Below are 26,329 nucleotides of genomic sequence, written 5' to 3' on the forward strand. Positions count from 1 at the left end.
ATAGCAAGTGCTAAAAGTAAAAGTAAAGAAAAAATTAAAGAAATTTAAAAAAAAATAATATTTAGAAATGGATAAATGTATGATTAAAGTTTTGATTCAAATATCTTTTTTAAACGATCTTCTGAAAAAAAGGTTTTAATTCATAAAATGAATAGACCAACTCCAGATATGAAGAATTTGGTACCTGATGTAAAAATGTCGAAATCTGCGGTAAGTAGCCGTTTTTCTACAGCTATTTACCATAAAAACCAGTGGATCACAGGTTGCGAACATTTAAATAAATTGTTTTTTTGGTCTTGTACGCTATTTGCTTGTGGAAAGGACAAAACTCAGGAGTAGGGGGAATACATTATAGTTGGAATTCTGTTTTGATCAAATTGTGAACACCTTGTCAAAAAGCTGACGCTTCGCTACTGCCCAAAACTATAATAGAATTGAATCGCAGATTGCACAAAATCAAGCTAAATCCTGTTATATCTTCTTACTTCATAGAAATCCCTGTGAATAGAAATTTATCGCGGAATAAGATCGACCATAAGAAAGACTTCAAAAAATTAAGACAAATGTGTGAGTTAAACAATCTAACGACTCCATCCAAGCAAACAGTTTTGTTAAAACCCCAAAGCAGAATCACCAAATTGCCTTGAATATTGCTGATGCTGTTTAAAATTCAGTCAATAATCTCTTCGCCTATGGTTTGTTTGATGACTATAATGAATGTGTAAATAACTTTTATTGTCAAAATTGGGTTGACTGTGTAGATTTACTTTAGTTTACTTGAACCTTTTAATCTTTTTGGTCCTTTTGGTCAGCCTAAAACTCAAATCACCAAAAAAAAAGTCTGCCGATACTGATGGTGTTTTAAACTATGCCCTCCGAAAAATGTAGAATCCATTTAAATAAATCCATTTAAGCATTATTGCTGAGATCTGAATATTTTTTAATTTCCAATCCAAACCTCGAAATAATATTTCAAAGATTGATGCGCTTGATTTTTTCCAAAGCGATATCTTCAGCTCCCAGCCATCAGTAATGGTGATTGTAGTATAGTGTAGTGTACCAGTTCGCAACTAACGGGACTTATCTGGTTGAAGTTGCTTCAAAATTGTCTAAAACCCTGCTTTTTGCTTGAGGAATTTGATCTATCTATTTCTATATGAATATTTATGTCATATCTGAAATAATTCTCAAATATAGGTACTTAAACTTTTTTGGTCACGGAGTGTGGTTGAAATTGAAAATTTAATAAGAAGCACTAAATTTTTTCCCACAGTTAAATACTGTATTTAATACATAATAATCGAATTTATCGCAGAGCACTGGGAATTCAGCAACTCTGCACTTGTGTTTAAGCTTTCAATATCTGGCAAACATATTTTGGACCTCCTTGAAAAACTTGACTTTTAAAAGAGCACATAAGAAAAAACCAAATGATTTTTGAAACGTTTGACGACACAGTCCATCGAACTCATTAAGGTGCAAACAAAAACACTAAGTTTAATTAGTTTACTTTGAACTAAGTTTAATAAATCTATTATTATGAAAATATTAAGAAATGTCCGAATCATAGGCATGGTAGGCCTATTATTAGATCTACAGGCTCTACAAAGATGGTTATATAAATGAATAACAAATCAGAGGTATTATTGTATAAAGAAATTTTGGATGTTATCTAAATACCCTTAAGGGTTGAATAATGCTATGTTAGGAGAGTCACTATTTATATGATTTAACTGATTGTGGACGAATCACTTGTTCACGAATATCGTCAGTGAGCGAACTGCGGTCACAATTAAAATCATTGTACCAGCGTTTCGCAGTGACAAAGGATAGTGACCCTTGTATAAGCAAATTATTACTATCAAGATACTTATATTCTAAAATCAAAATCAAATATTTCAGTCTCCAGATATGTGTCCTACCACAGCAGATGTTATGTGTCAAAAAGCGTGTGATTCATTTTGCTATTCACACAATAGTTTGTAAACCTTTGAAATATGAGTTTGAGTCCATTATTTTGGACTAACAAGTAATTACAAGAAATATTTTCTTCAATCAACTAACAAACACTACCACATGGCTCGAACTCCGGATCTAAAAATTAATCTTTAAATTCTAAATGTTGTTCCAGTGAGATGTGTAAATAATGTAATAATAAGGATTTATAAACTAAAATCTGAAAAGAAAAACTTTTTTTAGTTTTTTCATTATTATGGATTTTATATTTTTTCATATATATAAAACTTTTCCTTTATATTCTTAAATTATTATTATTTTTACATATCACATATTTGCTTATATATTTTATATTTAGTTAAGGAGTATATTGTGAATTATGGATTGAAAGAATCGGAAAGAACTAGCATTTTTACGCCTTTCTCTGGGTGCCCCTCTCTAACCTAACGCTCTAACCTTGATGTACTTCGCGATGGTTTCTAAAAACAGATCTCTATAAAAGATATCTACGAATTTTGATCGCCTGATGACTTGCGTATAGATGTACAATCTTTTTTCCAGCTTAAATCTTTGCTAGAGAGCTTCTAAAGTTTTCTAAGTTCCATGTCAAAAGTACAAACAATAAAGCAATAATTTTTATCAAAATCAGATTTCACACTTTTTAAAAAATATGTGATAATACGTTATCTCCATTAGAAAAATTCTGAGAATTCTAATTACGGATCTCTTAATGTAACGACGTGGATTGGTCGTTATATTAATTGGAGAGACATTCATTCGAGGTCCAGGTCGTTGTAACCCATTTTTTATTGACTGGTTCGAGTTCAATAAACGGAAATTATATGACGGTTCAAAATTTTGGAGACTTCTTTATTAATTCAGATAATATCCAAATCGCAATTAGTTTATAAATGAATGAATATGAAAATTCACAATACAAGAAACCACACATTTAGCTTTAAGTGCCTCTGGGTCAATGTCTATGTGCGAATTTATCTTCATACGAAATCGGCTTCTATAAGGAATCGTCCTTTCTGCTATTATTTTCTTGTGCCCTAACGCTGCTCTTAATTAGTTTGTAAACGTGTTTTTTATTATTAACGGCTTCGCTCCCAGTTTCAACCTCTTCATGCAGTTTGTTCCCATTGTGCCTGCGATGTGTGCGGTTATCGCTCCTGGCATCCTTGAGTTCTTTGCAAACTTTTATGTCCTTTTAATAAGTAAAACTGCATATTATTTTCCATTTACTCCCTAGTCTAATTATAGCGGGAAATAAAATAGTTGCTTTGTTGTAAATATTTTATTTTCTATATAGTTTCTTAATTATTTCAGTTTAATATTAAATTATCATTCTAATCAATTTTTAGTGCAGTATTACATAGTTTCTGTACATAAAGAGGTTTTCGAACAGAAGTGAAACCTTACAGCTGTTTCGAGTATTGCCAAATGCCCTTCATCAGTGGTCTTGGAAATAATTCTTATATTTAATTATTCGTAAATAATTATTTTTGAGACTGCAAGTACCAGGAATCGAACTCGGGTCCTGCCAAATATAAAAATTAAAAACCAAAATTTTAGTAAAAACTAAAAATAGTTTCTGTACGAAAAATTTGTGGGAGCCAAATATATTGTCACAACGTTCAAGTGGAAACGGATGTGAAATAAATTTGAAATAAATAGTAATAGTTTAAAAGGTATGTTAAGGATTTGGCAGCAAATCATTTGCATCCTTCCAGAACTCTAATCGCTGGGAACACGCGGTTCTAATCTGAACAGGTTTAATTCTTGAGTGTTAGATATAATCCAAATATTATATACGAACTATCTGACCTAAGAATATTTCCAATGTTCACTGGTACATATTGGGCAGAATTGGAAACAGGCGTATGGTCAGCTGAAGATTCATTTAACTGAAATTAAAGTGTTGTATTTCAAAAATTTCTTCACCATATAGTCTTCTCTGTAAGAAAAGACAATTAATTATATACATAGATAGGAATATATGTAATAGAATTAAAAGGTGAGAATCAGTATTTTAATTATAATTTAATTATAATTTTATATGACTAAGTGATTGATCCCTTATAAACTTCGTTAGGTTGATGTTGCAAAACTATTTCATATTCCGAGCATTTCCTTGATCATCAGTACTCATATGCACTGTGAAATTTACCTCAGGGTCTAAATTTTGTATAAATATGGCATGGTGCACACCCATTATCTTATTGAGAACCGAAAATGATGGTGCTGTCTTCACATACACGCAACAAATTTTGCTTTTACTCAGACACACGAATCAACCACTGAGAAGATCCTTAAAACTTTGTATTTTGTCCTTTACGTAAGCAATGGAAACAACTTATAGAATGAGAGTGTATTAAAGAGTCTCACCGACGAGTACATAAGAGAATATAAGAGTGTTTTACTTTAAATAAAGAATGCAGTTGAAATTTAAGTATATCTCGAGTTGAGTGAGTTGAGTGCTCATTGCAGGTCTTAGATATCTAGATTGGGTTGTTTGACTAAGCAATAGAGTTGGTGAAGAAGATGAATCTATAATTTATTTTATTAATTTGTATATTATGACAAGGTAATTCACTACCTAAGCAAATATTAACAATAATTTTTTATTTCAAGTCGCAAAAAATTTTGCGTCTAAAGCTTTAGTGCAGCCAAATTCAAAAATCAGTCTATTGTGAATGACTGGAATCACTGGAAATATGTTGCAAAATTCCAGTCAACCGTCAAATTCATAAGAGCATTCATTTTGATTTCATTTATTCATTCATTTATTTAAATTAATTAATTTTTAGTTTTACAATTTTCATATTTCGTACTATACCAACAGAACAACAAACATATGTCAAAAATAAGCATTAAACAATGATGCTTAAAAGTGATACCAATTTGTTTCAACCAGACTTAATGCTGTTTTTTACAACTCTGAAAGAAAAAATTACGGCTATTATGTTTCAGTTCCATTAATTTAATTACTGCATTATTATTCATTGTAATAAAGAACTCTTCTTCGCAGTTCACTTTGAAGTAAATAACACAAAATACGAGCTGCAAAGTACGGAAAATCCAAAGCTACCTTAACGATGACTAAGCTTGATGCATATTCTGTATTCACGAAAGAAAATTTTAATATGGCAACAGAAACGCCATATTGAGTCCACAATCAAAACCCAAATTGTATTTCAAATTGGTTTTGAACACAGACGGTCTTAAACTAAAGTCAAAAGCTCTTAAAACCGATGCTGTAAAATTTTTTTGGTACCAAAATTTGTTGTAGAGCGTTTTAATTATGTAGTAATATCTTCTCAATATACAAATATGTATATCTTCTGAATACACATATTTCCATGAAAAGGAAATATAAGGAGAACAAGCATAAGAAGGAAGGGTTGTAAAGTCATTGAAAATCACAGAAATTTTATTTATATGGTAAAAAAAAATCTCAGGAATCGCAGATGTAAAAAATCGCCTTTGCATTGTTCTCGTCATGCATTACCGAAATAATGTTCTTTTACTGATTACAACATACCGTGGTCAAAAGATCGTCTTCTGTTTAGCCTGTTAAGAGAGTTTTCTTACCTTCCACTCATTACGTTTGGGTTCCATATTGCATGCAAAGGAATGCATCCACGAGTACAACTTGTTAACGGTTAAATTTGTACAAACTACGACGAATTCAACGACTTGCGTTCAAAATTAACTTCTCGACATTACAATGAAAAAGCGCTATTCGATGCAAGCTTTTGTGGAAAATTCGATATTCCATACATCCTAGCAAGCTACTTCTGATGCACTACTTTATCTCATTAATATATGAATGAATAATATACGAATCTTTTAATATCATGCGTTTAACCCATTAAGTACTAGGCAAGTTCCAACTTGGAACTTTATGCTGAAATTTTCAGAAAGGTCTTATTTTAAATTAAAAACAGTCCCTGCAAAAATAAATATTGTTTTTTGAATTTATTTTTTCAGAAAAGTGCCGTGTGGTCAACCACACTCTGGGTTGACCACACGGCACATTTTTTTGTGTGTTTTGTTCGCAATAATTAAATATATGTATTTAATTACTTTTATGGTGAAGTAAGTATCATTTTAAGTTGTATAAAAGACGTGTAAGTATAAAATTTTATGTTTTATGCTTTACAAATATTTATTAATCAGAAAATAAATTTGAATTATTATAAATGTATTATATTATGTAAAAAGAATTAAGTTTACTTGCGTCATTGTCTACGATCAATGTAATATTGTTTATTTTCATAGAAAATTTTAAAGAAATTTTCTACATAAACATTTAAATGGCACTTTTCATATATAAAAGCTGTGGCTTTTGGTGTACGAACAATACAGTGGTGACGATTTTGAGTTTTTAAGGGAGCGTACATACCGGTTACACATGGTAAATTTCCCAGAAGATAAACATCTTCTGTTGCACTGTGACTTTCTTTTTTCAAATCACCATCAGCGGTAGCTTCTGTAATGAACATCGCGTTCTCTGATGCAAGAAGGTTTCTGGCAATGAAATTCTTGAAGTCTAACTGAGGCATCGGTTTTGTGTTGGTAGAAGCAGCGACGAAGCACTGTAGTTTCCAAACGTTTACTACAGCGCTCTCCAAACACTGAACCCATAATGGTCACCACCACTTTTTGCTTCTATTCCCGATACTATAGTTAACAACTCCATTGTCATATAAATCAGCGCCGCCCATGTGTCGGTTATAGCTATTGATAACTTGAGGCTGTGAGACACCAACCTTTTTTTTTCTCTGCTATAGTGTTGCACATTTACTATGCGTTTAACAGAATCATTGAGTATGTTGCAATGGATACTCACAATGGTTCAATAATTCCTTTACAACAAATGCGCCGATTCTCAATTGTTAGTTGTATTTATCAGTTGCACTGGAGTATGGCAGAAACTGGAAGATATACCCACTATCCAAAGAAAGGGTTCACAGCTTCACAGCTTGGACTTTTGTGAACACTTGTTTTAACAAATATATTAGTTTTTATTACTGTTTATATTAATTTTCATTTAATGAAAAAAAACATTTTTTTGGACACTTTTTATTTCGGACCAGGTAAACTCATGAACAGATGAAAATTGTTTGAAATATGTATTTTTATATTATTAAGATATCAAACTAAGTAACAAAAATAAAAAACATTGAATTAATTACTTTTAAATAATTTTAAATAATTTTCAAAGTTAGCCGTGTGGTGTGGTACACGGAGGTACGAAATGGGTTAAAAATTGCATCCATTCCAAAAAATATCGAGCAAATACTATCATAAATTCTTTGAAGGCAATTGCTAAAGGTGATGCACGAAAACTATTATTAATCAAACTCAATAGAGTTAGTTCCATTTACTGACTGATAAAAATTTCTCAAGCATCATCTACTATCTTATTAACTATTAACTTTTGTACTGCGTGCTCTACGAATCGTAACTATAGTTTTTAAAGTTTTGAATACATTTGTCATGTTGTGTAACCCACCTAAAATAAAATAGAAATTGACCTCAAAGAATATTTTAAAAGAATTGGGTTACGTTCAGTATAAATATAACCCATGACTAGATTTTACCGAAATCTGTACATGGTCTTATGCTATTGGAGACATCATAATGTAATGCGACGCGCAATACTGATGGCATACTTATGCACTGCATAATATGTTGTAACAAAATATGGATCTATGGCCTTGACAACACTACAGCAATTTAAATGTAAGATAATAGTTGATCAATGATCCACGAAATGTTTCACTCAACATGGAAAATGCAACCACTGTACCAGTTTTTATCAAACAAATTACTTCTATTAGGTGAGTATAAAGGCTTTTAGATATTTAGAATACATTTTCAATTTATTGCAATGTTTGTTGCAATATATGCAAGAAAAGCAGAGTGGAATAATCGCCATTGTACATCAAGTAAATTAAGCAGCAATGAAGTCAGAATTACTTATCGACAATGCTTTTACCCATTTTTCAATTGCGCCTTTTTTTTATTACTATAAGGATGTCAATTTATTTTGATGATTTATTTTTGGATGTATACTTTTTAGGCTACAGTAACTAGGATATGGATACATGTTAAATTCTAACTACATTTTTGATTCAATGATATCCATTCTCTGGCATCATATTTTAGAGACTAAATCAGACAATTGGCGCAGTTGAACTGTTTCACTTCGAATTTAATTTTCTTATAAGGAGAAGTAGAATGTTTAATTAATTATATTAATATTCGGATATTACTTACCTTCAGTAATGTCATAGCAAGCTGCCGACGATGATGTTGAGTTTGTGCAGTTCATTCGGTACTCAAAATCGGTCATATTTGGGCTACTTACTGTTGTTATACCAGAAACCGTGCTCCCGTTAAAATTATAAAAATATTCTCCAAAATCCTCCAATAATAACATGAACGAACTACCGCTGTTTCCAGTCTTATCACCTGCCACATTACCCACGTCGCCCCTACTAACACTACTACCTTCATTGAAACTCTGTTGAAGTGATTCGTTTTTTCCAATTCCGCTGCTGTATGCTATTGATTGACGAATGAAATTTTCATTAGCACCGGTATCACTTGCATCAATTCTAACCCCTCCACCACCATTGAAACCAACGTTTCCATAGTCGGTGTCGCCATCCAATACTGTTTCCGCGCTATCGATCAAAGCGATGTCGACTTCATCGCCATAACTGCTGCCCGCTGCAGACTCTACGACTGTTTGAGCAATTGTAGTGAACAAATGACCCTCTTCACTTTTACTGTTGTGTCCGTTGAGTGCACTTGAGTTGACAGTGGGCAATATTGGGGCAGATGACGACGATGATGACAAAAAATCTAAAGTCGATGAGGGTTGTGGAACGGCAGCAGACGGCAATAAAGATACAGAGGAAAATAATTCATTGGATGTTGTTGCCCACGCAGATACATTATTGTGGGGAATATTGAAGGTATCGGGCACTGAACTCATTGATGTAATATTTGTTTGGTTTGCAAATGGATTCCAAATACCCACAATGAAATTGGACGCTTCATCGTCCTCATCACCAGCATCATATAAACGGAAGTAATCGTCCCTAGATGAGTCGAAAAGACCGCCGGATATAATCGTCGTTGTGCTGTTCACTTCCTCCGTGAACGCCATTTTTGTTAATTATCTCTAATTGAATTATTATTATTAGTATGTTATGTTGGCTGGTACTAAATAAAATTAACTTACTCGAGTGTCTGCCGGGATTGCAAACAGTATCGTTGAATTTTATTTACTGGCTCATCAGGAAAAAGTTGGTTTCAGGCCATAAGTGCTAAATAATTGAAACAGTATGTGCAACTAATGCTATTAATGTTAATGCAGGCACTTGTTAGTCTCCTTCGACTGTCTACTGCTGTCAGATATTTTAAAAAATTAGTTTCTGATTTGTATTCTTCTGGATTTCTTTGTTACAGATTTGATTTACACCTTATTTAAAAAAGTTTTCATAAGTATTCCATTTCACATTCCTTCTCAGATCGCAAATTCCAATCTCTGATAATTACTTCGGCACCAATGTGCATGGCAAAAGGCAAAATATATGCTGGAACGGTAACTGCGTTGCGGTTGATTTGCTTTGGCATTTAAAGCTTGCTGGCTGCAATGGGGATTAAGGCTCCTGAGTAGCGTCACTAGACGCAACGGTGTCGCGCTGAAAATGCATGCAATTCATAAAGCAACAGAACAGAGACAACGTAACGACTACAAAATGTTGGATTTCATGTTAGTTGGGCTTCCAGAAGACGTGACAGTCACCAGTCGCTGGTGAGTTGAGAACTGCGGCTGCTGCGAATATTTAGTGACACTTCTGATTGTCTGGGTCCACAAAACAATAAAACAGGAATGCTGATGTCTGCCATGGCAGGCGCTAAGTTATTCAAGTCCATTCATAAAGGTGGTCCGGTTGTCTCTGTAAAGATATAAAAAGTAAATTTAATTTAATTCTAATTTTGTACTTTGTTTCAGTTTATAGTGAAATGTAAAATAATTCCTTTAGAGAAAAATACTGTAAGTTGCATTGAACTCCTGGAGGAATACCAGATAATTAAAAAATCATTATTGATAGTGTATCTTTCTTGTCATTGTGAATAGTTGGTGTGATTGGGGTTCATTTTGTGGGACACCGAACTAAAAATATTCTCGCATGATAGGAGAACTGGGGATGTATGGTTTATTACAGCTGATATGACTGATTCATAGTTCTGATTGTATTAGAGATACAACCAATGCCTGAACGAACGAATAACTAGACTTTGTGCTAGTTATGCACCAGTTAAAAAGGTATTTTTTGTAGATTAAATACTTTCCGCTTTTTGTGTTGTGAGAGAAAATACTAACATATATAATATTTTTAAAAAATTATAGTTATGTATATGACACTAAATTGAAATGGTAGGAAATAGACAATTTTACTGATGACAATAATTTTTTGAATTAAAATATTTGATTAAAATCAAAATTTTCCAATAATTGTGGCTTATAAAATACAAATATTGAGATTGCTTTCAGTTTTATTGGTGCGAGGCGACAATCGTATTGCTCAGAAATCGGGGGGCTGCTATAAGTAAGAACAGCTGGCGCTTAAGAATTGATTTATTTAATTCGGATTTTATTTAAAAAATTGAGAAATCAAAAGGGATTACTATATTTATTTAACGGTTTCGAAATGAAGATTGTTATTTTAGTTCACTCTAGAAAAAAGCCTGCCATTGATTTTTGAATGAAATATTCCGATTAAATTAAGTAATTTAATCTTTAAAATACAGACAAACCGAAAGTTAATGAGGTTAATGGGGTTTTGCTAACTTTCAGTTGTTAGCTCACTTTCAAAGGGTTGCAGTTGAAAAATTGAATTAGGCAGGTTTCGCCACTGCATTGCTCAGAAAATACTGGCAAAAGATGCATATTCCTCGTGCCATACCGTGCCGTGCCACGTCAAATATACACATGCAAGCTCCATGCCGGAGCTAGGTAGCGCTTCAACTTTACAGCAAAATGAAGTCTACACCGTGGAACACAATTAGGATGCTTTGTGTGCGTTCATTTGTAAAATTAATAATTGAGCACACGTGAGTGAGTGTCACCTACACGTGAATTGCACCATTTTTCAAATTTTTGTTATATTTAGTAAGTGGCACTCCGTTTGGATTCAAAAATTTACAAATTTAGCAAAAGCGAAGTGTGAGCAGTGAGTGTACTGCTTACACTATATGCATCTATCATTTATCGTTAATATATCCATATTATTTTCGCTTGGATTTGGTACTTTATTTAGAAACAAGAGGTTGTTGTGTTTGTAAAATTAGATTTCGAATGCAAATGCTCCAATAATAAAATGGTCCAGTTCAGATCCAGTGACTAACAAAATGACCGTAGATTGTTTCAAGTTCCAGTACTTAATTTTGCAGAAATTGCATATATCGAAGACTCGGTGCGATATTCGCAGTTTAAGTAGATTGCCAAAGGCAACCCAAGGGTTCATATCACAATTTTAAGCGCGTGCAATCAAGTTGTTATGTCGTGTATCACGTCGAATCACTTAATCCGGGAACAAAAATAAAATGTAATTCCTCCAAGGCTGTGATAATTTTGTGTAAGGCCGGCGAGCTTAAGTTTGGGTTTCAGCAAATTTATCCTTGAAATGTTTTTGGTATTTTTTTCTGTTTTTCTTTGAGTCGAAAATTACTGTTAGCTGAAGGGAATCACACCCTTTGCATTGCGTGCGACAATCCAATATAGTTCTAACTGCTCATTAAATGTCTTATGCGAAAAGAAAATTAATTACAATACACTTTGCGTTGCTGTTTTCTAGCTAAATTACAAACAATAACAACCCTGAAACGAACTCATAACTTGGATTTTACCGCCGCCTAAAAATATACACCAAATAACTTTTTATGGAATTTTGATTGCCTCGTGTGGTGACAAAAAAAATATAATAAAAATGTATCACGTAAGGCAAAAATATAATAAGTGCTCTTCGTTTAACAAAAAAAGAAAAAAACAAAACCAAAACGTTCATTCGCGCATTTATTTTTGTACAAGTGTAATTTTCTTGTTTTCCCCTCCCACTCTCCTTCCCTTTGGTGATATTATAATTATTTCATACGCACAATAAATTATGCGGATTCGCATAACCAGCAGCGAGTTTTATGCTCGTTTGTCGTAATTAGTGCTGTTGTAGTGACATGAAAAGCGTTACTTCTAATTTTAAGTCCTTCAATTTTGAAGAAAATTATTTAAGATTTTCTTATTTTTTACTGTAATGGTGGACAAGTACTCTTTTGCCCTCTCACACGTACTCTACGTCCGTAGCATTTATTTCGGACCCAACGCAAGCGCAAGATGTACGGTGATTGTGATGTGGAATGTAGTTACTATACTAAATTTTAGATTGCATTTGGGTACTAACTGTAAATCCAATTTCGACTTGTCATCCGACCACTTCCCAATAATCATTACCCTTAACGAGTCTTGTGAAATGATTGAAAAATGTATTTTTGATAACAAAAATACTGTCTGGAACAATTATCGTCAGGTAATTACTATTGGTCTAAATACCGAAGTTCGGCTGAAAACTGAGTCTAATGTAGCTGAAGCAGTAGAATCTTTCAACTCAAGTGTCCAAATGTCAGCCTGGGAATCAACTCTACCGTTTTCTTAAAGTGGTAAGCAAGAAACATTGGCAGAGGACGAGATTCCCTGCTGATAAAACTCGCTTAAACAAATCATGTAAACTCTTAAAGGCCTTTTTATAAAGTAAAACAATCGTCGCACGTCCCTATACCTCCAAAACTTAAATGCTTTAGGTGATACAAGCTACTGCCTCTGAAAAGCCATAAAAAAGAATAACAGACCGATCGTTTATCAACCACCTTTACGCAAAACCAACAACTCATGGGCAAGAAACAATATCGAAAAAGCAAAAACATTCGCGTTACATTTTTAAATATCTTTAAACCAAACGATAACCAAAATATTCCAGATATCATAAAATAAAGGATATATTTTCTATAAGAGCTTCTAAATAAATATTCTATTAAGGTAGTTATGGACACAATAACGAAATTAAATGTAAAAAAAGGTGCAGAATAGAATTTACTCACAGGTATGGCTCTTCAGTAGTTAACGTCAAAATTTACTTGAGGATATCCTCAAGTAATTCTCGCTCATTTACTTAACGTTGTGTTAAGAAAGAGACTTATTTCATTACAGTGGCAGATAGCGCTGTACTTTCGATCCTGTCGAAAGTTATGGAAATCTTGTTCCTAAAGCGCCATACAGTGATTCTTCAACAAAACAGACTCATTCCTGACCATCAATTCGGTCTTCGCTAAAAACATAGCACAATCGAACAAATTCATAGACTTGTCAGACATATTCATAGCACAATAGACGGTAAGAAATATTGCACTGCGGCATTTATAAATATTTGTTCGAGTACGGCATGAGGACCTTCTTTTCAAACTAAAATTGAATCTACCCCTAAATTTTTTCATATATATTAGATCATTCCTCTCGACAAGGCACTTTTTCATTAAGCATGGTAATGAAACTACAGAGCTTCATGATGTACGAGCAAGAGCACCTCAAGGTAGCTTTATGGGATCAATGCCTTATTTTTTATATATTGCAGACCTTCCCCTTACCGATGAGAGTGCAATTAGAACATATGCAGACGACACAGCAAACCGTTTTATCTGCCCGCCTGTTTCAAAAAACAATGCCCAATTACCACAAGTTGTAGAAACAAAATACTTGGGTGTACATCTGGATGGTAAACTAACCTGGAGAACACACGTATTCAAAAAGCGTAAAGCTTTGGGTGCGAAACTTATTTTGGTTCCCCTCAGTCGAAATTTCAAATTCATTCATTCAGTCATTCGATAATAAGCTGCTAATATACAAAACTATACTAAAACCCTTATATAGAGTCCACTTACAGGGTACTGCAGCAGACTAAAACGTGACAATGATGTGATGGTTACAAATAACACACTACTAATAGTCACAAATGTACATTGGTATATAACGAATGAACAGCTGCATAAACAACGCAGGTTCTGTAACTCAAGGAAGAAATATGTGTTATAAAGAATTACGCTCATCGCATATATATCCAACACTATACATCTTGGATATGTATATATAGGTCACACATTATTGTTTTAAATATATATGGACATATCAGTGGGCATAGTCTATACGCGCCTTTCTTCTTTAGATCGTAGTAATTATTACTATAATTTGAACTAATAAATATAACTTATTGTCACTCATATCTGACAGATCGTAATAAAATAAAAAAAATTAAAAAAAAATCTGCCCATAGACTGTCGTAATTTTCCGTCCACCTCCAACTTACTTACGTGAAAAATGCTCAAGTATTCTTGTAAATAATCTGTCTAAATTAATTGACTCTAAGTCTTTCTAAGTTACTCCTCTTAAAAAAGGCACAATAGAGAAAATGAAGATATAAACTGAAACAGAAAACCAGTTCCGTGAGATTAACGATTATCTGAAGAAAAACTCCAAAAATTTTTATACTTTCCAGCTCAAAAGTAACAAGTGATTATCCGTGGTAATTATAGGAATCGAACCGAATGCCTGCACTGAAGAAACAAAAATAGCTGTAGAAAATGCTGGCTTTAAGGTAAAATCAATTTTTAACATAAAAAGCTAAAATAAAATTCCTCAACCTTTGTATAAAACCGAATTAGAAGCAGACACTAAGAAATTAAAAAAGGACGAGAATCATCCAATTTACCACTTGCGTTTCTTACTAAATCGTAAAACAACAGTTGTGTTGCCTGCGGTGGTGCTCACCACTCCATTCAATTTATATCGAAATTAAGAATAAGGCTATTCAACGCTCCGAAAAGGTTCCAAACGATCCATCTATAATTCAACAAAATCCAGTTATCAAGAGAAGATAACACACCTAATTCATACTCAGCCGTCAGTTGAACAAATTCCTGAAAATTCAATAACCCCCAACTAAAACTTAGAAACAATGCTAATAACTCTTACCCAACTAATAATGAACTTTATGGCTTCTATGTAAAGCTTAGTGCAAGCTTTTAGTATAGTAAAATCTCAAAATCAAATGATGCGGTTTCTTGCTGCTAATAAATGAACTGTCTTAGAATGTGCCACTGGAATGCCAGCGGCATCCGCCAGCACAAACTTGAAGTCATTAACTTTTTGTTGTTCCACAATATTGATATTCTTCTAATATCTGAAACTCATCTATCTAGCAAAAACAATTTTTCTGTACCTGGATTTAATTTCTACTTCACGAATCATCCTGACGAAAAGCCCCACGGGGTACAGAAATTCTAATTAATTCAAGAATTAGTCACTGCGTCCTAGAACAAGTTACTATGCATTAAATTCATTGAAAATGAAGTCGTGCTTAGTGCTGTCTATTGTCCTCCTAGATTTCTTGTAACGGAAGCTCAATTCGTGGATTTCTTTCATAATCTAGGTAAAAAATTTATAACAGTGGGAGACTTTAACGGCAAACATACATATTGGGGTTCCCGTCAAACAAACCCAAAAGAAAAGCATCTCTACTTTACTCTTCTAAATCGCCACAACAATTAAGATTTTATGTCATCAGGACAACTCACCTACTGGCCATCTGATTCCAAAAAAATTCCAGAAATGATCGACTTTTATTTAATGAAAAATATTGACCGCGAACTAATATCTGTGCATTCTAGCTTCGAACTATCATGCGATCACTCTATATTTATTATAAACTTATTCAAAGCACCTAAAAACAATCAAATTACAACAAAATTAACATCAAAGAAAACCAATTGGCTCAGATATTGTCAATATATAAGTAATCACTTAGATATAGTGTATAAGTGAAATCGATTCGGCTTTTAATGAATTTGACATAGTTTGAAAATCGGCTGCTAAACACGCTACTCCCATCGACCAGATGACATTTACTAGATTTACAAGAAAATCTTCAGATGCATTTGAAAATATCGTCAGTGAAAAAGAACATCTGAGACGGATGTGACAAAAGCATAGGTTACCTACAAGTAAATTCAAGTTTTTGGCAGCTAAACAACGGCTGAAAACAGCATTGCTCATAGAGATGGAAAATAGTCTGAACACATACGTATGAAAGTTAACATCTATAGAAAGTATTCTCTATGGCGATCGGTAAGGAAATCTTCTTAGGAAAACACCTAAGGATAGTGTACCATCGCTCAGGCAAGCCGACGGAAAATGAGCTAGGAGTGAAGTAGATAAAGCAAATGTGTTCGCAGCCATTTAAGCCAGGTATTTCAACCAAATCCCTCGACTAATAACTTAACACTACTAATTCAATATCCTCTAATCAAAACCAAACAGATCCAGCATGTTGCAAAAACCCAATTATGTGTCAAGTCCCCGAGATATGACTACATTTCAACAAAAATGTTAATAGAGTTACCCCAAATAGCTTTTAAAATATTGACAAAAATATTCAACGTAATACTTCGACTTGGATACTTTCCTCAAAGTTAGAAAATTTCGCAAATTATAGTAATTCCAAAACCAGGAAAAAACTTAACATTAGCAGCTTCATATAGACCCATAAGCCTTTTATCAATGCTGTCAAAACTTTTTGAACGAATAGTTCTCGGGATGATAGCAACATATCTACAGCAGAACAATATAATACCTCAGCACCAATTTGGCTAATCTCAATATAAAGACTGGAGTTCATCAAAGCAGTGTTCTAGGTCCAATACTTTACATTCTGTTTACTTCGGATATACCAAACAACTTTCGTCTTGTGAGTGGTAGTCATCTAGAGACATAATTGAACGTCTTGAACTCAGTGAAACATGGTTAGCCAACTGGCTCATTCGCGTAAAGGAAAGTAAAACCACGCATGTAACATTTACCCTGCCTAAGGACACATGTACCCCAGTAACCTTCAACGGCATCACCATTCCACAATCAAACACCGTACCTTATGTGAGTGTTCATTTGGATAGAAAACTAACTTGGCGCAAACATCTTGAGGCTAGGTTAAGCCAATTTGGAAAAATCGCGCTGAACTATGGGGCAATGCATGTTCCTCCAGCATTGAGTTAATTCAGCGTACTCAATCCAAAATCCTTCGCTTAACTACTGGGCACATCAAAGATGAACTCATTAAAATCAAATGCAAGTACAAACAAAAATCTACTGCTAACCCGGCCTTCTTCAAGATTACGCAGAACAGACATACCAACGCACTGATTTTCTTTTTTCTTTGTTTTATATAGTTATTAAATTGTCAACTTAATATAAACTTCAATTTACTTTAATTTAAATTTTTTTTATTCTTTTTCATGAAATAATTCTAACTTTAATTTTTATCAATTAACTCCAACTATAGTTGTCAGTCAATTCGTTTGCTTCAGTTTTTTAAGATTTGAATACTTATTATGCATCTTCTTATAAAAGAGATTCAATAAATAAAATAGATATATTAAAAAAAATAGACTGTTGTAGATCTTTTACTTCCTGTACATTTCACGGCGACCAAATGTTAGAGTTTTTGTTAGAGGTCAGTTTCCATCAAACCATATATATAATGTCGCTCAGGGTTTAATAATCTGAGCCTTTTTCCTATAATTGTTACTATGGTTTGGAAGAATCAAACTGTTTATCAATTATAGTGATTTATGCATTGTCGGTTATAATGGTCATCGGTTTTCAGTATAATATATTGAATATATATAATATTATGCGCACTTATATGTAACAAAATAGGAACTGGTTTAAGGAAATTTGATGACTTCCAGCTAGAAATGGAAAGAAATAATAATCATGTGAAGAAGTTACGTTACAGCGGCGAGGCATTTGAATAACTTGCAAATTTTTCTGATTATGATTTGTCTGTCAAATATCAAATATTTCTTTGAGTAACATTTGCTTAATATAAAAATACTAACTTCAAATAGATTTCGAAGCTATTCACATTCTTTATTGAATTTAAAACAAATTCATTTATTTTTCATTCGATTTCCAAAATTCATTCAATTTTTTATTGGTTTATTAATGACTTAGTTATGTACTGTGAATGCAAATGATAAAAATGAAGGAAGGCGACTGTGTCAAGAAATGGTGTACTGCATCATTTCAGTACACAAGTGGCAGAAATCAAGCATATATCCATAATACTTTGGCGGAAATGTGAGTATCACTTGGCCATGCCATCTCTACGATTAGATAGAGGTCTAATTTCGTGTTCAGTGACTTCGGCGACAGCAACATTTGCTGGAGCAATCTCTACCCGAAAGGTGATGCACACAAACTAGAGCACGTGAAGAAAAACAAATTCCATTAAATGGCATTCAGGCATCAAATAGCAAACGAAATTGGATGTCGAAGGATACGCACTTCATATTTCAATTCGAATTTAACTTAGTGAGCCATTTTTGCAGCTTGAAGCCCGTGGTGGTTTTCTGTGTGTGATTACACACGCCAGAATGTCTGTAACGCCAATTTGGTATATGTCAACTCTTGTGCAGCAGGACGTGTAGCTGGGTTGTCACTTTATGCTGGAAAATTATGTTCTGTATACAAAATTCAAATACAAAAAACAAAAACTTACTTGGTTACTCTTCTCATGACACGTGGGAAGGTCGTTTGAGGGTGCGGATATACTGGCTTGTATTTGTTTCAAATATATAAGGTTCATACAAAATAGTTTTACCTATTTTTCGCACTCTTTTTATTATTGAAAATTTATTTGGAAATTTGGAAACGAAATAAATACTTCTATTGGAAAATGAAGAAGAAATATATAACTTCTCTAAAATGAAATGTAACATAAAGGCATAGGAAACTATGATCAATGTCGAGATTATATCCTTGAACAGGAAAAGTATAAAAAGCTAGTAACTACAATCTGTCATTAGGTAACTCAAATGCAATGCATTTATAAAGCCTCTTCAAAACTCATGCCATAGATAATATATATAAAACATTCTGATTAAAGCAGATATTGAATCACTTTTGGAGAGCTCATTTGAGCCACATTGATAACTTCACCAAGCGTTTTTCATTCCTCATTTTAAATGAAAAAGTTCAAAATTTAGGACTTCTTAGCGTTAGTATGGAGTGGTATAAAATGCACATCAACTATTTTAACCACTGAAGATAAGAACAAATCATTTGCAGTTGACAGAAATTTTCATATAGTATTGACATTATACCTTCTGCTCAAAAAGTCCCCGGATTTTGTAAATAAAACACACAAATTTAAATTTTATTCCAAATTTATTTTATCTCCTTCAAAATATGCTCCTTCTAAAGCAATATATTATACATATGCTAACGCTTAACCCAATCTTCCATACACTTTTCGTAGGACCATGCAGGTATGGCTTTTAGTTCCTTCAGCGAATTCTCTTTTCCGATTCAATCGACTCAGAACGCTTACCACGAAGGGGCAATTTGAGTTTCGGGAACAGGAAAAAATCGTACGGCGCCAGATCTGGCGAATATGGTGCCTGAGCGACGACAGTTGTGCCGTGTTTGGTCAAAAAATTGCATACAATTGTTGACTGGTTTCGACGTCATACTCATAAACCCATGTCTCCTCACCTGTCATGATGCGTTTCATTAATGTAGAGTCGTTTCCATGCCCAAAAATTTATTTGCCTCAAGAACACCATTAAAAACAAAAGAAATATGTACATAGATCAGAGAAAGGATATTGTACGGAATTATAAAAAGGAAAGCAGGAGACTGCAAAAATGAAGGCTATTACTTAAATCGTGCTTAAAATAAAGGTTTTTTTAAGAAGTTTATGATAACTATCAATTGAAAAATATCTCCTAAAATAAACTCAAATGAAAACGTCTAATAAACTATACTCAATACAGTATATTCTGCTCTTATATTTTAAAAATTTATCATTAACGAATACGGAAGTTACTTTGGAATATCACAAGGAGTTCCACCTTCTTTGAGGAATATAAATAAAATAAAAAAAAGAATATTAGTCTACTTTTCTATCGAAACAGATGGCATAAGCTGAATCAGAAGTAAGTCCGCAACTTTAGTGCTGCATATTAACTCTTGAACCAAACAAGTTAAATCAAGAAAAATACTGATAGCAAGAGTTTACACTTAATGAAAATATAACATGGAAGCACCTATTATTCTTCCACAGTACAGAGATCGTTAAAAGGATAGAAAACAATCACACATGAATCTTCGAATAAAGCTATATTTATGCTTTATTAAAAGAAACAGCTAAATATGCATTTATACAATATTTATATATGCAACGTTTACATCCGATCTCTGAGACAATATGCCAATCTCTTAAATGCTTCCTAATACCGGTCTAAGGCCCGTTATGATATGGCCTTAATACAGGCTAGAAACGGTTTGCCTCCTGCATCAGTATAACAATAAAGACCATCTCCGGAAGAGCAATATCTTCATCAGTAAACAGAAAAGACGACGAAGTCTCTATAGGCCATATGGATTAACTGATAAACGATAATCAAACTAGCAATCGAGTACCAAAAAGTTTTTGACTCAATCCCTCACTTCTGGGTAATTGCACTTGACATATTCAGGTGAGGTAATGAGATACCGTAAGATACGCCAAGGTGCTTTTCTCAACCTAGTAATTCATTATTCTACCTTAACCCATTAAGTACCAAGCAAGTTCAAACTTGGAATTTTATGGTGAAATTTTCAGAAAGGTCTTATTTTAAATTAAAAACAGTCCCTGCAAAAATAAATTTTGTTTTTTGAATTTATTTTTTCAGAAAAGTGCCGTGTGGTCAACCACACTCTGGGACCCATAGTACATTTTTCTCTCCTCGATAGTACAAACATTTTTTTGTGTGTTTTGTTCGCAATAATTAAATATATGTATTTAATTACTTTTATGGTGAAGTAAGTATCATTTTAAGTTGTATAAAAGACGTGTAAATATAAAATTTTATGTTTTATGCTTTTCAAATATTTATTAATCAGAAAATAAATTTGAATTATTACATATGTATTATATTATGTAAAAAGAAATGAGTTTAGTTGCGTCATTGTCTACGATCAATATAATATTGTTTATTTTCATAGAAAATTTTAAAGAAATTTTCTACATAAACATTTAAATGGCACTTTTCATATATAAAAACTGTGGCTTTTGGTATACGACCAATACAGTGGCAGTGATTTCAAGTTTTTATGGGAGCGTGCATACCGGTTACTCGTGGTAAATTTCCCGGAAGATAAACATCTTCTGCTGCACTGTGACTTTCTTTTTTCAAATCATCATAAGCGGTAGCTTCTGTAATGAACATTGAGCTCTCTGATGCAAGAAAAAGGTTTCTGGCAATGAAATTCTTGAAGTCTAACTGAGGCATCGGTTTTGTGTTGGTAGAAGCAGCGACGAAGCAATGTAGTTTCCCAACGTTTACTACAGCACTATCCAAACACTGAACCCATAATGGTCATCACCACTTTTTGCTTCTATTCCCGATACTATAGTTAACAACTCCATTGTCATATAAATCAGCGCCGCCCATGTGTCAGTAGTAGCTGCTGATAACTTCAGGCTGCGGGACATCAACCTTTTTTTGTCTCTCTGCTATAGCGTTGCACATTTACTATGGGTTCAATGGAATCATACAGTATGTTGCAATGGATACTCACAATGGCTCAATAATTCTTTTACAAAAAATGCACCGATTCCCAATTGTTTGTTGTATTTGTCAGTTGCATTGGAGTATGGCAGAAACTGGAAGATATTCAAAAAAGAAGAACGAAATTCTAAAGTCGCATGTAATGTTTGTTGATATTTCATATCGTCAATCATTTCATTTCAATTATTTCCGATTCACCAGCAACATTATCAGGTAGCAAACATTATTATTCAATAGGTAGCGAAGTGTCACTTGGCACTTATGAGTCATCTTCGCTCCAATTGTCAATATGATTTCTTAGATATCTGAGGCACGACATTATAATTTTAATTGCAGTTAAAAATTGACGACAGAACTTTTAGCATGAACATATATAAGCCCAATATAAAACAATCAAATTCAGACTACCTCAACCAGCAATCAAATTTCAAAATAGACTTATTAATATTATGCAACACTAGTTTAAGCTATGGTAGTTAGAAGAGTATGATATTTATTAGAGAGATTACTCTCATTTGATTTCATTACCTAACAACAAATATTTATATTGATTGTTTCATCATTATAGTATTATGGGACCCAGTGTGTGGTTTTTCGCCGGCGTCTGGTGACACGTAACTGTCACTAAGGCGTCGGCAAAAATTACGAAAACTATATTTGGACTTTCTGAACACATGTTATAACAAATATATTAGTTTTTATTTCTGTTTATATTAATTTTCATTTAATTAAAAAAAACACTTTTTTGGACACTTTTTATTTGGGACCAGGTAAACTCATGAACAGATGAAAATTGTTCGAAATATGTATTTTTATATTATTAAGATATCAAACTAAGTAACAAAAATAAAAAACATTGAATTAATTACTTATATATATTTTTAAATAATTTTTAAAGTTAAACAACGAACAAATAACACGGTTACAACAAAATCAACAAAACAAGTAACTAGAAATCAAACAACCACAAAGCATAATTTGAAACAAAAATAAAACAATGGTTGGTTATTGTTATTTCACAAACACATTACATCATACCTGAATACCTTATCCGACATATTTATTCAATATAATCAACTGGAGAATCACAGCAGATTATTACCTCACACACTTTAAGTAGACAATAACAGTAATCCCATCAATCAATTCTCATTAGAAAATGCATTAACAGCAATTAAAAGCAAAAACAATTCGTTGAAAATACCCTAATAAAATAGACCAAGCGCACATAGACAGAACCAATACGCATAAATGGCTCACAATAGGCTCAATATATCCCGAAACAGATGGTTTGTTATAGCAATATAGGATGAAATAATTAGTGACTACTAATAGGCACCTATACAAAATACATCCTAAAAAGTCCCTATTTGTTATTGTTTTTGCTGAACTTAAACGTGGTCATACAGACACCGATGTTGATGAACGTTCTGGTCGTACAATTGAGTTGGTTACTCCAGAAAACATCAAAAAAGTCCAGAAATTGGTTATATCAGATCGTAAATTGAAATTGCATGAGATACCTGAGACCGTAAAGATATCAAAAGGCAGTGTGTTTACAATTATGCAGAAACATTTGACCATGAGAAAGCTCTTTTCAAAGTAGGTGCCGCGTTAACTCACAGTCGTTCAAAAACAACAACGTATTAATGATTCACAGCAGTGTTTGGCCATGTTTACACGTAATAAATCAGATTTTTTGCGTCGATATGTGACAATGGATCCATCACTTCACTCCGGAATCAAAACGATCATCATCTGAGTGAACTGCAGTCGGTGAACTACTTCCGAAGCGTCTAAAGGCACAACAGTCAGCTGGGGAGGTTATAGCTTCAGTATTTTGGGATGCACATAGTATAATCTTCATTATCATTAACTATCTCGAAAAGGGAAAAACCATCAATAGTAACTACTGCACGGCATTACTGGTTCGTTTGAAAGCAGAAATTGTAAAAAAACGACCGCAGAAAAAAATTTTGTTCCACCAAGATAATGCATCATGTCACAAGTCAATAAAAACGATGACAAAATTACACGAATCGCACTTCAAATTGCTTCCTCATCCACCGTATAGTCCAGATCTGGCCCCCAGCGACTGCTGGATAGTCTCTGATCTCAAAGAAATGCTCGCCGGTAAGAAATTCATCTCAAATGAAGAAGTAATTGTTGAAACTGAGGTAAAAGATAAATCCCTCTACCAGCACGGCATCGAGAAGTTAGAGAAGCGTTGAAATGATTGTATTGCCCTTGAAGGAGATTATGTTGATGAGTCAAATCGAATTTTGGCAGAAAACAGTTGTTTTTCTTAGTTACACGACTTATTGCGTGATGTGTTATAGGTGTTATTGCATTATCAAGAATCTATTAAACTTTGTCATACAGTTGAAACTATTCTAACGCCTAAACCAAAGATAAGCTGAACCGAATGTACAACCGAATCACCCTAAATTCGACACGATATAACATAGACACTTGTGACTGTTAAAGCTACGTGTGTTGTATTATAGGTCGCAGACAACACGCCCTTACCTGTTCACTGTTAAATCGCCCAGGGCAAAAACATAGAAAAACAAAGACATTTAATTTGCCTCTGTTAAAAAAATGTCTGTTCACACGTATAAACAATCGAACTTATTATTTTATGTATAATCACTAATATTTTGTTAGCGTAATCACCAATCAAACCAATGTCGTGTACAACATATTTTGCATAGGCAAAACCATATAGAAAAAACTCTAATATCAAAGCAAATGCAGACATAGCTTCTAGTTTATGCGTAAAGGGCACATTAGACAGCATCGGCCGCTAACAGCGGGCGATGTTTTTGCTTACCATTACATATCAAATTTGTGGACAATTTTTTAAACACGCCTCAGAAAAAACAACAAATATACAAGAAAATAAAATCATACATGCATTTCAACGATGTTTTCACTTTCATCCCTTTATGCGCTTATAAACACATGAGAATTTTTTTTCCACCTTTTTTGTGAAATGCGAAATTTGTTTGTGTAATCGCAACATTTGAAATTTTAAGAAATGCGTTGACGAAAATCAAAAAATTTTGATAATTCTTCAAACACGCTCGTGTTTTTTCCGTATACAGTCGGATTTTGTCGGTATGCAAAATTTCATTTATTTTGAAGAGTGGAAGCGTAAACATCGTTTAAATGCACGCATGATTTATAGTTTGCGATGTTTTGCAACTATGAATGAATTGTATCTTTTATTTTAAATATTACATATTTGTATTTTCTACCTAGGTAAAATTTCTTAATTTCCAAAATATGTTATTAAGAAGAATTAAAATATTCATAACCTTGGGCTACCAAAAATATATAAATAACCAAACATCAAATTACAAGGAATATTTTATTTTAAATATTATTTGTATTAATTTTGAATATTACATAAATTATAAAATATGAAAATAAATATAAATATATAATTTAAAATTATAAATTAAATATAAAACATCATTTTTCGTTATGAAATTACGCATAGCAGCCGCAGTTGACATTTCAGCGATTGCTTTCACACTGATAACTGAACAATGTTTGCATTGTTTGCTGTCAGCGGACGATGCTGTCTAATGGGCACTTAAGAAGGGAGCCAATGACGAAGAAAAGTTATTTGGTACGAAGTAAAGTTTTTTTTGTGATGCTTGGACTTTGTTTTTGTGCATTTTTTCTCTTAAAATATATGACTAGTTTTGTGTACATAAAATGCACCAGTTCTTCAAATTATTTTTAATTTGATTTTTACTGAAATTTTCTATGTTTTTGTCCAGGGGTCAGAGACGTTAGGCTACTGTTAAAAGCCATTATTATAGTCATTTGCACCTCAAAAAATTTTCTTTAAAAAAAAAATTCTATTTAATAAAGTTTAATTTTAAACAATTTGTAAACGATATTTATTTTCTATGATATGAAATTCTAGATTTTTGTACCACTTAATTTATCGTAGTACTTGCAGTTAAGTAATTTTTCCAAGTCCAGGAACCAATAGTTTACACCTGCACTACCAAAGTCGAACGTTGTCAGAGAAGAGAACTTCTTCCTGGTGCACCCACTTTTCACACCGTCAACAATCAACGGTGCCAACCGATCAACGACCGTTGATCAAAGCTCATTATCTGTTCCATCTGTAAAGTACCAAGCGAAAGTCCAGCTTTACAAATTTTGTTTCTTACTCATGTGGAAGCTGGACGTTATTCTTGGCCACGCTTTGCCCTAGTTCCACATCAGTTGTACAAAAGCTTTCCTCGTTTGACAATTTGTTTTTTTTTTGATTTTATTTTTTACAATGCGTTGTGCCGGTCAAAGTGTCTCTATTTTCTTAGTGGTCATAAATAATTCGTGGTGCGTGGATTATTATTTCATATATGTTACAATATAATTTTATTTCACTTAAATTTACATGTCCATCGCTTTTGTTGTCTTCGAGCGCTGGAGTTCTGTTATTGCGGGATGAAAGTCGGTGAGGTGGTTGTTATACTATATTGAATATTAATTACGCGATTTTTAATCCACGTGTCTTCTATTGTGCAACGTAAGTGGTGTTGGTCTACAATTTATGTTTGTGCAACGCAATGTGAAGTGTTATGGCTGTGTACCCTTGTTGATATCT

At 33.2% G+C, this 26,329-nt stretch overlaps 1 protein-coding gene across 1 annotated transcript in view; it reads right to left on the reverse strand.

The window, feature by feature from the left end:
- The window catches only part of LOC119665581 (dopamine D2-like receptor), a 112,324-nt gene that overhangs the window by 32,473 nt on the left and 53,522 nt on the right, over positions 1–26,329 (reverse strand). Inside the window, exons 2-3 of the mRNA XM_038074808.1 lie at positions 9,221–9,941; positions 8,248–9,160 (exon numbers count right to left, since the gene is read on the reverse strand). Coding sequence (XP_037930736.1) covers positions 8,248–9,145 — 898 coding nt within the window. The 5' untranslated portion in view covers positions 9,146–9,160; positions 9,221–9,941. The remainder of the gene's footprint in view (positions 1–8,247; positions 9,161–9,220; positions 9,942–26,329) is intronic.

Source organism: Teleopsis dalmanni, chromosome 1 (assembly GCF_002237135.1).
Source record: "Teleopsis dalmanni isolate 2A chromosome 1, ASM223713v2, whole genome shotgun sequence".
NCBI lineage: Eukaryota > Metazoa > Arthropoda > Insecta > Diptera > Diopsidae > Teleopsis > Teleopsis dalmanni.